The sequence below is a fragment of the Heloderma suspectum genome, chromosome 11 (assembly GCF_057233095.1).
Source record: "Heloderma suspectum isolate Gila_16-S chromosome 11, 16-S_ref, whole genome shotgun sequence".
Classification (NCBI taxonomy): Eukaryota; Metazoa; Chordata; class Lepidosauria; order Squamata; family Helodermatidae; genus Heloderma; species Heloderma suspectum.
The window spans coordinates 30,946,685-30,958,765 of record NC_139468.1 but is presented as its reverse complement, the minus strand read 5'-3'; the positions used below and the strand labels follow the sequence as shown (position 1 = coordinate 30,958,765).

The following is a 12,081-nucleotide window of genomic DNA, read 5'->3' as shown; positions in this document are numbered from 1 at the left end:
TTGGAAAATGTATACTTTTTTTAAAAAAATGTGCATTTCCCCCCAAATATGCATTTTCAGTCTTTAGTCCTTGGAGGTGGGGGAAGTGAGGATTTGGGTCCACACTTTCCAAAAAATGCATACCGAAATGTGTGCATCTCCTGTTCAAATGAAAAGAACCACAGATCACATTGGAAAACAGGAGCAAGGCGATCTGACTTTCAAGTATCTCAAATATCGTTGATTCTCCCATCCCTACCAAGTGGTGTTTTTTCCAGGACAACTCTGGAGAGAAGGGAATGTTCGAATGGACAGCTGAGGGAGCACATTACAGGGTGTGCTTGCTGCATGAAAGATGTTATTTCTGTCTTCACTTGAAAAGTAAAGCAGGTATTTTGTTGGACTCCCATCCTATTGCAGAGGAAGTCATATTACTTCTTTCTTTCTTTTTTGAACTGCCTTTGTTTTGTGTAGGCATGCAACCGGTCATGTATTCAGTGAAGGAAGCTCTTCAGGGCAGACCTCACTGGATTCGGGTGGGCTATGATATCTGTTATTACAAGTAAGTGTACCCCAGAGTGCTGTTTGGGCTTTCCTCCCTCTCCTGCTAATCAAAGTTACCCCATTAACTTTCAGCTACCAGCACCACATACACCATCATACACACACATACACATTTTAGGGCTTACAAAACAATGGATATCCTTACTACTTAGGGAAGTAAAGTGCTTTACAAATGTCATCTTTCAGCTGGAATGACAACACCACTTGGCAAGATTAAACTGAAAGGTAGGGTATGCCTGTACCATGGACTCGGAACCATGGGGTCCAGCAATTAATTCTGGGGATTATGTTTTTCTGATGGTGCAAAATGATGTGCACAGCTCAAGCCACCTCAGTGGCTGTTTTTATATTTACAGAAGAAGCCTGCATTGCTATGTTAGCAATGGGAAAGCATTCCCCCCACAATGGTAGCTAGGTGTGTTTTTCTGTTTAGTCCATTCTTTCTAAACCCCAGGGATGTATGAGAATTTTGATTTTATTCACAAAACATGTTTGCAAGTGGTTGCTGATTGATCCTTTCTGTTTGTTGATTCTTTCCAAGCTGCCTCCGCCAAGGGTGAGTAATTCTGCCACGCGTCAGTTTCAGGTGTGATTGGGTCCTGATGTAGACCCAGCAGGATTACCCACCTTCAGACGAGGCTATCTGTTGCATCTCTGCATGAGCCACTGATCTGGGTTGGCATCCTTTCTATTGGGGCCACACTCAAAATTATGCCTCGCCTAGAGACACAGGATGTTAGCTCCTCTAAGGGCAGGTAATTCTTGCTATCATTCTAAAACCAAACCTTTCCAGACGTCAGAACTATGACTCCAATTTCAATTCACTAAACATTAATGCTGAGGGAAATTTTCTCCAATGGGAATATTTGGCCCACGTATTTGGGTTGGTAAAAGAGCTTCCCAAACTCCTTGCAACATTTGGGAGGGGGGAAGTTCTATGTTGTTTTTTGGGTAGAGGTTTACCTGTTAGTGACAGTAGTCCCCCCCCCCCCGGCCATTTCTTTTCTTTTAAAAGTTTGGTTTGATGCCTCTCAGTAGGGATGTACAAATTGTGTACCTTCTGTGCTGCTTGACTTCTGCAGTTTGTGGCCAGCGCTCTGTTCTGCCATTCACAAGCCCCCGGAATTCTCTTTTTTTTCCACTCCAAAAATTACGAAGATAAATCCGTACCAAGTACCATAATTCTAGTGCCCAGTCGTCTCCATGAGTCTGCACAACTTCCGTAAGAATCTCTATTTTTCATAAATATTTTAGTTTTTTTTAAAAAATGGAAATCCTCCATCTCCATTTACTTTCAGCCAAAACACTGCCTCTTCCTAGGGGTTCCCAAAAGAAGGCTGTCTTAGGTGTGCCTGAGAGATAAACTATTTGTTTAAAGCAATGGTGTTTTAAAGAAAGAATAAACCTTTTAAAATGACCATGCTGCTCCAGGACTGGCATGGTCATTTTAAAAAGTTTTTTCTTTCTTTAAAACAGCATTGCTTTAAACAAATAGTTTATCGTTCAAGCACACCTAAGACAGCCTTCTTTTGGAAGCCCCTAGAAAGAGGAAATGTTTTGGCTGAAAGTAAACGGAGACGGAGGATTTCAATTTAAAAAGAACACCCACAAACAATTCATTTTTTTAAAAAAACTTGCGTATTTATTATTTGAATATACTACACTGTGTTTTTATTTACGAAAATTTCGCGACTCTTTGTGGACGACAAAAAAACCCCGCATGACTGCTGGCTCTGCAGGACCTCGTGGTGCTGTTCTGCAGAGGATTCCGTGGCACGGACTGAAGGGAATTCAATCCCATTGCAGTCCGTGACGGAACTCTCTGACATCCCTACCTCTCAGTGTCTGCCATTCCCCCCAGACACAGTGACCCTGGAACAATGCTTCATCATGACATACCATTGTTCCAAGGGGGCATTGTGGGGAAAAATGGGTGGCCACCAATAGCAACTCTACATCTGTTGCTTATCACAGCAGCAAACAAGTGTTTTCAGGTTGCAACCCACTTCCCTGGGAGTAAGCATCATTGAAATCAATGGGACGTCATAGTAGATATGTATAGGATTGTGCTTTTGTCAAAAAGGAAAACAAACAAAGCTGTGTGTGTGTATGAACTGCTGCCAACACTAACTCATAACCTCCACCTGAAAATAATATAAAATTCCCCTCCCTCTGAAAAAATGCACCAAAGCAGCCCTCCCCCATGTGCCACCTCCGAAATGGGGCAACAAATATTGGGGTCCAGTTTGAGCTCCTCACTAGTTATCATTGTACCTTAACTATCAAATGATTGGGGAAACACTTTCCTGTATGCCTTCTGCCATTGGTATTCCGAGACCATTTGAAATCACTGCATTTAGCCTGCAGGAGGAAACAGAATAACAGCTCATTCCTATAAGAATGATTTTGTGTTTGTTTTGGATTTACTCCCTATGGGTTGAAGGGCACAGCACATCTCTGTAAGGCCCATGTGATGGATCAGGCTTTGACTGTTACATCTCTGCAGGAGTCAATGTTCTGGTGTTGATGGGTGGATATCCACTGCACGACACTGTCCCTCCTTCTCTTTCTGAACCAGCTGGATGTTTTCCTTGCATGGCTCTATGACTTCTGGATTCTCCCAGCATGAAGGGCTTTTGGAGCGCTGGCAGACTTGGTCACAAGCAGATGTAAGAGACACAAGGCTTATATAGGCTGATTACAGTCATAATGGCCTCTAATGTCATTAACAAGGCCCTTATTGTGTGGTGATTAAGTAGCAGCTGACTGGTGTGATTAAACTGTAAAAGTGCAATGAAGTTCTTAATCATAATCTGGAAAGGGAGGGGCTGCAGATGACAAGATAGGACTGGCTTATTCTCTCCTGGAATTTGAAATATGCTTGATTTGATGGTGATGTGTTCTGAAAAAGTATCATATGTGTCATTTGATTCCTATCTACCCGGTCCATATATCTGTCTAGAATCACAGTTACCCAAAGGTCTGCCTGCTTCCCCTAATTTGCTGTTCCTTTCCAGGTTCACACACTGTAACACTTCTTTGGATTCCCTCTATTTACAATGTTCAGATGGTGAGTGCTGTTGCTTATGTCACCAAAACAGCACCAGCTGTGCACAAGACGGAGGCATCAGCAGGCTTGAGAGAACACCTTTGCAGAAGTACATAAATATTTAGGAGAAAAAAATCCTGTAAGGGGAAGGGTACTCCCCAAACAGCCCAAATGAGGACTTAGGGATCTATGGGATGCTGACTGACTGTGGGGGAAAATAAAATAAAACTGGAGGTGGCTGGTGGGATGGAATGAAATGGCTGGAATCCTGAAAAGCAGCATTCCACAATGAAACACATTAAAGGAGAGGTCTGTAGCTCAGTGGTAGAGCACCTGCTTTGCATGCAGAAGGCCCCAGGTTTGATATAAGAGCCAACAACATGAGCCAACAATGTGATGTGGCTGCAAAAAAGGCAAATGCTATTTCAGGCTGCATTACTAGAAGTTTTTATTTATTTATTTATTATTTAATTTATTAATAACTCATCTGGCTGGTCACCCAGCCACTCTGGGCGATGTACAACATACAATAAAACAATAAAATTCTACAATAAAAACATTTTCTAAAATACCCTAACCCACCCCAAATGCCTGCCTGAACAGCCACGTTTTTAATGCACGACGGAAGCTCATTAAAGAGGGGGCATGACGGAGTTCCCTAGGGAGGGAGTTCCACAGAGTGGGGGCCACTACAGAAAAGGCCCTCTCCCTCATCCCCACCGGTCTAGCTGTCCTGGCTGATGGGACAGAGAGAAGGCCATCCGAGGCTGATCTTGTTAAGCGGCCTGTCTGGTGCTGCTGGAGGCGCTCCTTAAGATAGGCTGGGCCGGAACCATATAGGGTTTTAAAGGTCAAAACCAACACCTTGAATTTGGCCCGGAAAACAACTGGTAACCAGTGCAACTCCTTCAGCACTGGAATGATGTGATCTTGCCGGCGGCTGCCTTTAATCAGGCGAGCCGCCGCGTTCTGTACCAGGTGCAGCTTCTGAACTGTCTTTAAGGGTAACCCCACGTAGAGCGCATTACAGTAGTCTAAATGAGAAGAGACCAGGGCATGTACTACCGATGGGAGCAGATGGTCGGGAAGGAAGGGGTGCAGCCGCCGTATCAGATGGAGTTGTTACAGCGCTGTCCGGCTCACAGCTGACACCTGAGCCTCCATGGACAGCTGGCAGTCCAAAATGACCCCCAGGCTGCGGACCTGGTCTTTCAAGGGTAGCCGTACCCCATTCAACACCAGGTCAACATCCCCTAGCCTCCTCTTGTCTCCCACCAAAAGTACCTCGGTCTTCTCAGGGTTCAGCTTCAGCTTATTCCTCCCCATCCAGCCACTCACCGTCTCCAGACATTTGGACAGGGATTCTACGGCCAGCCTTGGTGAAGATTTGAATGAGAGGTAGAGCTGTGTGTCATCCGCATATTGATGACACTGCACCCCAAACCTCCTGATGATAGCCCCCAGTGGCTTCACATAGATGTTAAATAGCATCGGGGAGAGGATGGAACCCTGTGGCACCCCACAAGTGAGTGGCCACGGGTCTGAAACCTCCTCTCCCAGTGCTACCCTCTGGTACCTGCCGGAGAGGAAGGACCAGAACCACCGCAATACGGTGTCTCCAATGCCCAACCCCTCCAGGCGGTCCAGGAGGATACCGTGGTCAACGGTATCAAAAGCTGCTGAGAGGTCGAGGAGAACAAGGAAGGCACATTCACCCTTATCCACAGCCCTCCTCATATCATCCACCAAGGTGACCAAGGCCGTTTCTGTCCCATGCCCAAGCCTGAAGCCCGACTGAAATGGGTCTAGATAATCAGTTTCTTCCAAGTGTGCCTTCAACTGCACCGCCACCACCCGCTCAATCACCTTGCCCCAAAATGGCAGATTTGAGACTGGGCGAAAGTTGTTCAGAACTTGAGGATCCAAGGAGGGCTTCTTTAAGAGCGGTCTTAAATCACTGCCTCCTTGAGGGCTGATGGCATCACTCCCTCCTCAAGGGAGGCGTTCACCACTGCCCTGATCCCCTCACCCAATCTCTCTCTGCAGCCCATAATGAGCCACGATGGGCAAGGATCAAGTAAGCAGGTGGTCGGCCTTACAGATGAAAGCACCTTGTCCACTTCATCAGGAGGAAGAAGCTGAAACCGATCCCACAAAACCGGTTTGCCACAGGCCGCCTCTTGCTCACTAACTGTATCCACAGCGTGCAGAGTAACACACCTAATCTGATCAATTTTATCTGCAAAGTGCCTTGCCAAGGCCTCACAGGAAGCCTTAGAATGCTCCAGTGGTTCCGGAGCCACAGGATCGACCAGGCTCTGGACCACATGGAACAGCCTCCTGGGACAGCACTCTGCAGACGCGATGGAGGCAGCATAATATTCCTTTTTTGCTGCCTTCACCGCCACGTGATAGGCTGAAGATACAGCTCTAGCCCGTGTCTGATTGTCTTTGGAGCGAGACTTCCACCACCGGCGCTCTAGCCATCTCACTAGGGATGGCGGAGAATTTCTCCCCGAAACTTCGGGGGGCCGAGCGCCAACGTGTTCGGCCCCCCGAACAAGTTTCGGGGAGAAATTCTCTGCACCCCCCCGCCCCCCGCACCCCCCCGGGACGGGACTTACCTTTGCCGAATGTCCCTCCCGGCGGCGGGTCCGGCCGGTGGTTCGGCAGGTGTTCGTGCGGGGCGGGAGCGGCAGCCGGTCTTTCGACCAGCTGCCGCCGCCGCCATTCCAAGAAAAGAAAAAAAAACAAAAACGCCCCCGTGATAGGCTACATGACGATTAACGTAGCCTATCACGGCTAGATTTGCAAAGTCAGCCGTGATAGGCTACGTAAATCGTCACGTAGCCTATCACGGGTGACTTAAAAAAAAAAAAAAGCGCGTACGGATAATGGCGGCCCCCATAGGGAGCCGCCATTCCCGTTCCTTATTTGGTCGCTGTAGTCTACGTAAAGATTTATGTAGACTACAGCGACCAAATAAGGAATGCGAATGGCGGCTCCCTATGGGGGCCGCCATTAGCGTACGCGCTTTTTTTTTTTTAAAGTCATCCGTGATAGGCTACGTGATGATTAATGTAGCCTATCACGGCTGACTTTGCAGATCTAGCCGTGATAGGCTACGTTAATCGTCACATAGCCTATCACGGGGGCGTTTGTTTTTTTTTTAAAAAACTTTGGAGTTCGCGGCCGGGCGAGGTGAGGCGCCTCCTCCCCGGCCTGAATTTCGGCCGGGTGAGGCGGGAAGCCTCCCCCCCGGCCTGAACTTCGCAGGGGGAGCAGCGAAGCGCCTCCCCCCCACCGCGAACAACCTTCGAGGACAGGTAAGTCACTTTCGTCCACCCCTACATCTCACCTCCTGTTTCAGAGCTCGTAAGCGCGGATTGAACCATGGTGCAGTCTGAGCCCTGTTCAGGGGGAGAGGGCATTTCGGAGCCACCTGATCTAATGCCCCAGTGATTGCGGCATTCCAGCCACCCACAAGGGTCTCGACCGAGTGGCCGTTGGCGTGCCCCAGAGAATCCCCAAGCGCGTTCAGGAATCCATTTGGATCCATAAGACGCCTGGGGCAGACCATTTTAATGGGTCCTCCACCCCTGCGGAGGGGTTGTGGAACCGAGAAGTCCAACGTCACCAGATAGTGATCTGACCATGACAAGGGGTTGGTGGATATACCCCCGACTTCCAGATCACTCCCTGCTTCTCCAGAAACAAACACAAGGTCTAGTGCATGACCGGCTACATGGGTAGGCCCAGTTAGAATATGGAGCAGCTCCCAGGAGGCCATGGTCTCCATGAAGTCCCGAGGTGCTCCTGTGAGGATGGCCTCCAAATGTACGTTGAAGTCCCCCAACACCAATAAGTTAGGGGACTGTACACGCACATCAGAGACCACTTCCAGCACCTCGGCCAGGGAGTCAGTCGTGCAGTGGGGTGGACGGTACACGAGCAGAATCCACAGACTGCCCTTCGGGCCCAACCTCCAGTACATGCACTCAGCAACCTTGGTCTCCTGGAGAGGGGGCCTGGTGAAGACCAAGGACTCTCGGTAGATAACAGCCACTCCCCCTCCCCAATCCCCAGCCCTCAGCTGCTGTGCATACGAAAATCCAGCTGGACACATGGCTGCAAGGGTTGGAGCAGCAGCCTCAGCCAGCCAGGTCTCCGTAATACATGCCAGGTCTGCACCCTCATCCAGAATCATGTCATGGATGAGGGAGGTTTTCTGGGTAACAGACCTGGCATTGCAGAGCAGCAAACGAAGGCCAGAAGATGGGGTCACACCTCCCCCAGCCATCCTTTGGCTTTGGACAGGCCCGGAGCAGGGGACAGATATTACACATCTCTCCCTTGTTCCCCTTACCTGGCATGGCCTGCCCCTAGCGCTCCGCCAGCGCCTGCTGCCCAGCCTCGGTATGTTCTGGCCCCCAACACTCCCCCCACTGCCTCCATCAGGTGGACACATGCCACCTGATGTATAGCTTCCAAACCACATGAAGTACTAGTTCCCCCCTACCCAGCACTGGTTAGGCCTCATTTCGAGTACTGTGTCCAGTTCTGGGCACCACACTTTAAGAAGGATGCAGACAAACTGGAGAGGGTTCAGAGGAGGGCAATGAAGATGATGCTAGTGCAATTTGTGTAATTTGCACAATATCTGGCCCTAATTTGCATAATTGCAGCTGCAATTTGAGCAACTTTCCATTTATACACACACACACAGATGCACAGACGCACCGGGAAAAGTTCCCTGATTTCAGGAGAAACCCGTGGTTTGGCTTGCAAATGCAAGCCAAGTCAGGGGGGCACTGCAGAAGTCCAGCGAGCCCCCAAAGGGCTGGATTTCCCAGCAATGGGCATTCCTAGTCTCCACAGGAGAGCCTTTCATTGTGTAATTAACACATGACACACTGGCACCCTAGCTGTGCCCCAGTTCACTGTTCAGGAGCTGAAGGGTAGCAGGAAGAGAGAGACTGCATAATGCCCGCTGCCTGTTTGCTGCTTGCATCCGTCATCCTCCATGCGGGGAGGCTGGGATGGCTCACTCCTGAAGACAGATGTGCCAGCCGACAGCTCTTGCATTGTCTTCCTCCCCCTCCCTCTCATGAGAGAGATTTGTACGTTATTGAGATGATTAGAAACGCTCCTGTCAAAAGGGGTCTCGCTGATGCCGTTGCTCTGTTTTATTGCTTGCCTGCAAAGTGACAGTTCTACACCTGCATTAAAAGAAACAACAACGACGGCAAAAAGGGGGAAAAGACGTCACACAGCAGCAGCCTCTATAAAATGATCTAATTCACCACTTGCTGTCTTGGCAACTATTTACATTTTATTACACATGGAGAAATGATGTTCCTTTCCAGCAGTTATTTTTAAGGGACGGCAGCCGTGACTTGCAAGGCTCACGACGACGCATCTGTGCATGGCGTTCCACAGTTCATTTCCAGTTCATTGTGTAGCCCCACCTGAACAGTTGCAAAGCTGGGCGGCTCAGGGGCTTGGTAATTGGATGCTGACCTTTGTGTTTCGAGGTCAGTAGTTGAAATGCTGCCCAGATGACTGCAAATGTAGCATTTTCCTTTCTCCCTTCCTCCCCCTTTTTACCTGCTGGCTGTTTGGTGTCCTCTGTGACACAAAAGAGTGAAAAATAGAGAAAAGAAAGCACTGTTGCTGGGGGAGGGGGCTTGCTTTCTTAATGCAGAAGGATGCAATGAATCCACTTCTCATCTGGCTTCCTCCTTTGTTTTCCAGGAGACTGAAACAGCATTTTAAAAATGATATTTGCTTCAACTGCTGCATTTATATGCTGCCATTGTGTCAAGGCATTCTAGGGATGTATGAGAAATGCGTTTCAGTTGGTTTTTGATCAGGATTTACCCAGTTTGCATCTTCTGGGACCAAAGACGGACTTAAATGCAATCTGCGTTTGAAGTCCGTACATTTCGGAGCTTGCAATGTGGTTTGCGGACCCTCATAAAGATGTTCAACAGCATATGTACATTTGAAAAAAGTGCATGAAGAAATGTATACTTTTGAAAAAGGCACACAAATATGCTTCTGTCAATGGGAGAAGAATGCATACATTTCAAAAATGTGCACAACTGATGTGTACATTTGGAAGAAATATGCATGAAAATAGACAAGGATTTTCATACCAAAAGAAGAAAACAAAGCTCTCAATGTGATTTGGACCCGAGTTGGAACTAGGGATGGGCAAACTCCCCTGTGCCTGCTTTGTGCACCACTTGCCAGATTCCCGCCACTTGCCCAAACCTGGTGGGCATGCTGGATAGTCTGCGGGCACCAGGTGAGAGTTCGTGGTATTCCACTTGTCTGCGAGCTCCCATTTGGCTCAAAATCAAGGGTAAGCTACTTTTGCACAAAATGGCAGCCACGAATAGCATGAGTTATGCAGAATTGTAGGTGTAAATGGTCTAAACTGACCATTTATGCCTGAAGTTTTGAGTAAATTGTGCTATTTACAGCCACCATTTTGTGCATAATGGCAATTTTGTAACTGTGAGTTTGTGCAAAATGGCAGGCCATAGACAAGCGGGGATCTGCGAGCTCAGGGATCTGCAAGCTCACCCCTAAACTGGATTGCTCTGACATTCCTAGTTGGAACGAGCTTCGAGATGGAATTCGGAGAACTTTGGCAAGCTCAGATTTTGCTGATTCACACAACCCTAAGGCATTCAATGCAGTTTATGTGTCTGCTCTTTCTTCCTTTCTTCAACATAATGTGGTGTCCCTCATATGTCTGAGGGAAAGGTGTGAAGCTTTCCTACCTGGAAAAGTTACTAGTTGAAGCAAAATTTCTTTCTGGTGTGGTGGGCAAGGTCTTTCTACCCTTCAACATTGCCCATTTAGCCCCGCCCATCCCCTCAATCCAAAGTACAGAGAAAATGGCAACCTGTCCAGACCTTTATTTATGCCAGGATACATTGTTGATGCTGGATCTTGAAGCATTCATTTTCATTTCATTTCTATACCACCCGATAGCTGAAGCTGTACCAAGGCACAGTTGGGGTCTACTGTTGTCCAGGCAAAGCTCCTTCCTGATGTCAGGAGCACCCTAGCAGCCTCTTTCAGTCTACTCCAATAGCCAACTCAAGACACAAACAAAAGGATTCTTTTCAAGGCTTTAATCCTTTTACAACTTAATGACTCTTTCAGATGCTAATCACCAGTGACTAAGCAATGAACAGCAGAGTAGCCTATGCTCCGAGTTAGGCAGTTGGTCCCCGTTTGAAGGAGAATCACTTGAAGACCCTGAACTTATGGGCTAGGGAGAGTTCCTCCCTCTATCCCTTGGGTCCACGGGGCGCGACCGTTGCTTGCGCGCCAAACGGGCGCTACGTGTCCTTTCCGTGTCCTCCATCGCTTGTCGCTCCCTGCGTCTGCGTCAAGTGTCTAGAAAGCCCCCCTCCCACACTCTCTCATTGCCAGGGTCACTATCTCAGGAATGCTGGCAGGAGGAGTCTCTGCCAGCTGCTGTGCCTGTGAGGGATGAGCTGGCTCCTCTCCCATGGATTGCTGTTCCTCCTCAGAATCAGAACTGCTCTGGGGTTCTATGGGCTCAGTTTCCACCCTGACATCTGACTTGGAATCCTTTATAGTCCTTCCAGGTTGGATGGAGCCAATCAGCTGCCTGAGTGGGTGCAGCCATTGCTCTAATGGAGGGAAGGGCCATAGCTCAGTGGCAGAGCACACCCCTTGCATGCAGAAGATGCCAGGTTCAATCCCTGGCATCTCCAGAAAAGGCTGGGAAAGACCCATGTCTGAAACCCTGGAGATCTGCTGACAATTTAGTGTAGACAATACTGAACTTGGTAGATCTCCAATTTCCAGAATGTTTTCTTCCCCCATGAAAACTTTCCCGAGAAGAAAAGGCTTCTGGGGTTTTATTTGCGTCATTCTTTGGGGGTGCTAGAATGTCTTTTGGTGGTGTTTTGAGCCATTTCGGGGCTCCTTCACCATGACACCTCTCACAGGGCTAAATGTGAGCAGGGAATTCACAGTTGAGAACTTTTGGCTCAGCACTAGCCACCATTCATTAGGGATGCTGGAGGAATTCAAGACACACTAAACTGAGCTTGGATTTTTTCTGAGCACCTGAGCTGTGGAATCTGCTGTGGACCAACCTCCTCAGGCTGTGTAAAATCCATGGACTTCTGGATTTTTTAAAAACTTTCCTGAAATTTACACAAATTTATTCGTAGGAAAACATGGAAGTTTCTGCTGAAACTGGTAAATATATGCGGGGAGTTGAATAGGATGGGGGAGTTTATGGAGAGTATGTACTCAGGTAAATTATGTAAATTGTTGCACGCCCTGTCACGGAATTATTTGCGTATTTTTTTGCACAACAACAAAAAATTCGAATCGGTCTGTGAACGGATGATGGAACAAAAGGCCCCTGACAATCCAGGAAACACAGACTGAGAAGATTTTATACAGTCCATACATCCCTACCATTCATCAGC

At 48.1% G+C, this 12,081-nt stretch overlaps 1 protein-coding gene across 1 annotated transcript in view; it reads left to right on the top strand.

Annotated features, from left to right (window-relative positions):
- The window catches only part of AGBL1 (AGBL carboxypeptidase 1), a 732,367-nt gene that overhangs the window by 110,746 nt on the left and 609,540 nt on the right, over positions 1–12,081 (top strand). Inside the window, 1 exon segment of the mRNA XM_084816379.1 lies at positions 454–541. Within this exon segment, the coding sequence (XP_084672505.1) occupies positions 454–541 (88 nt within the window).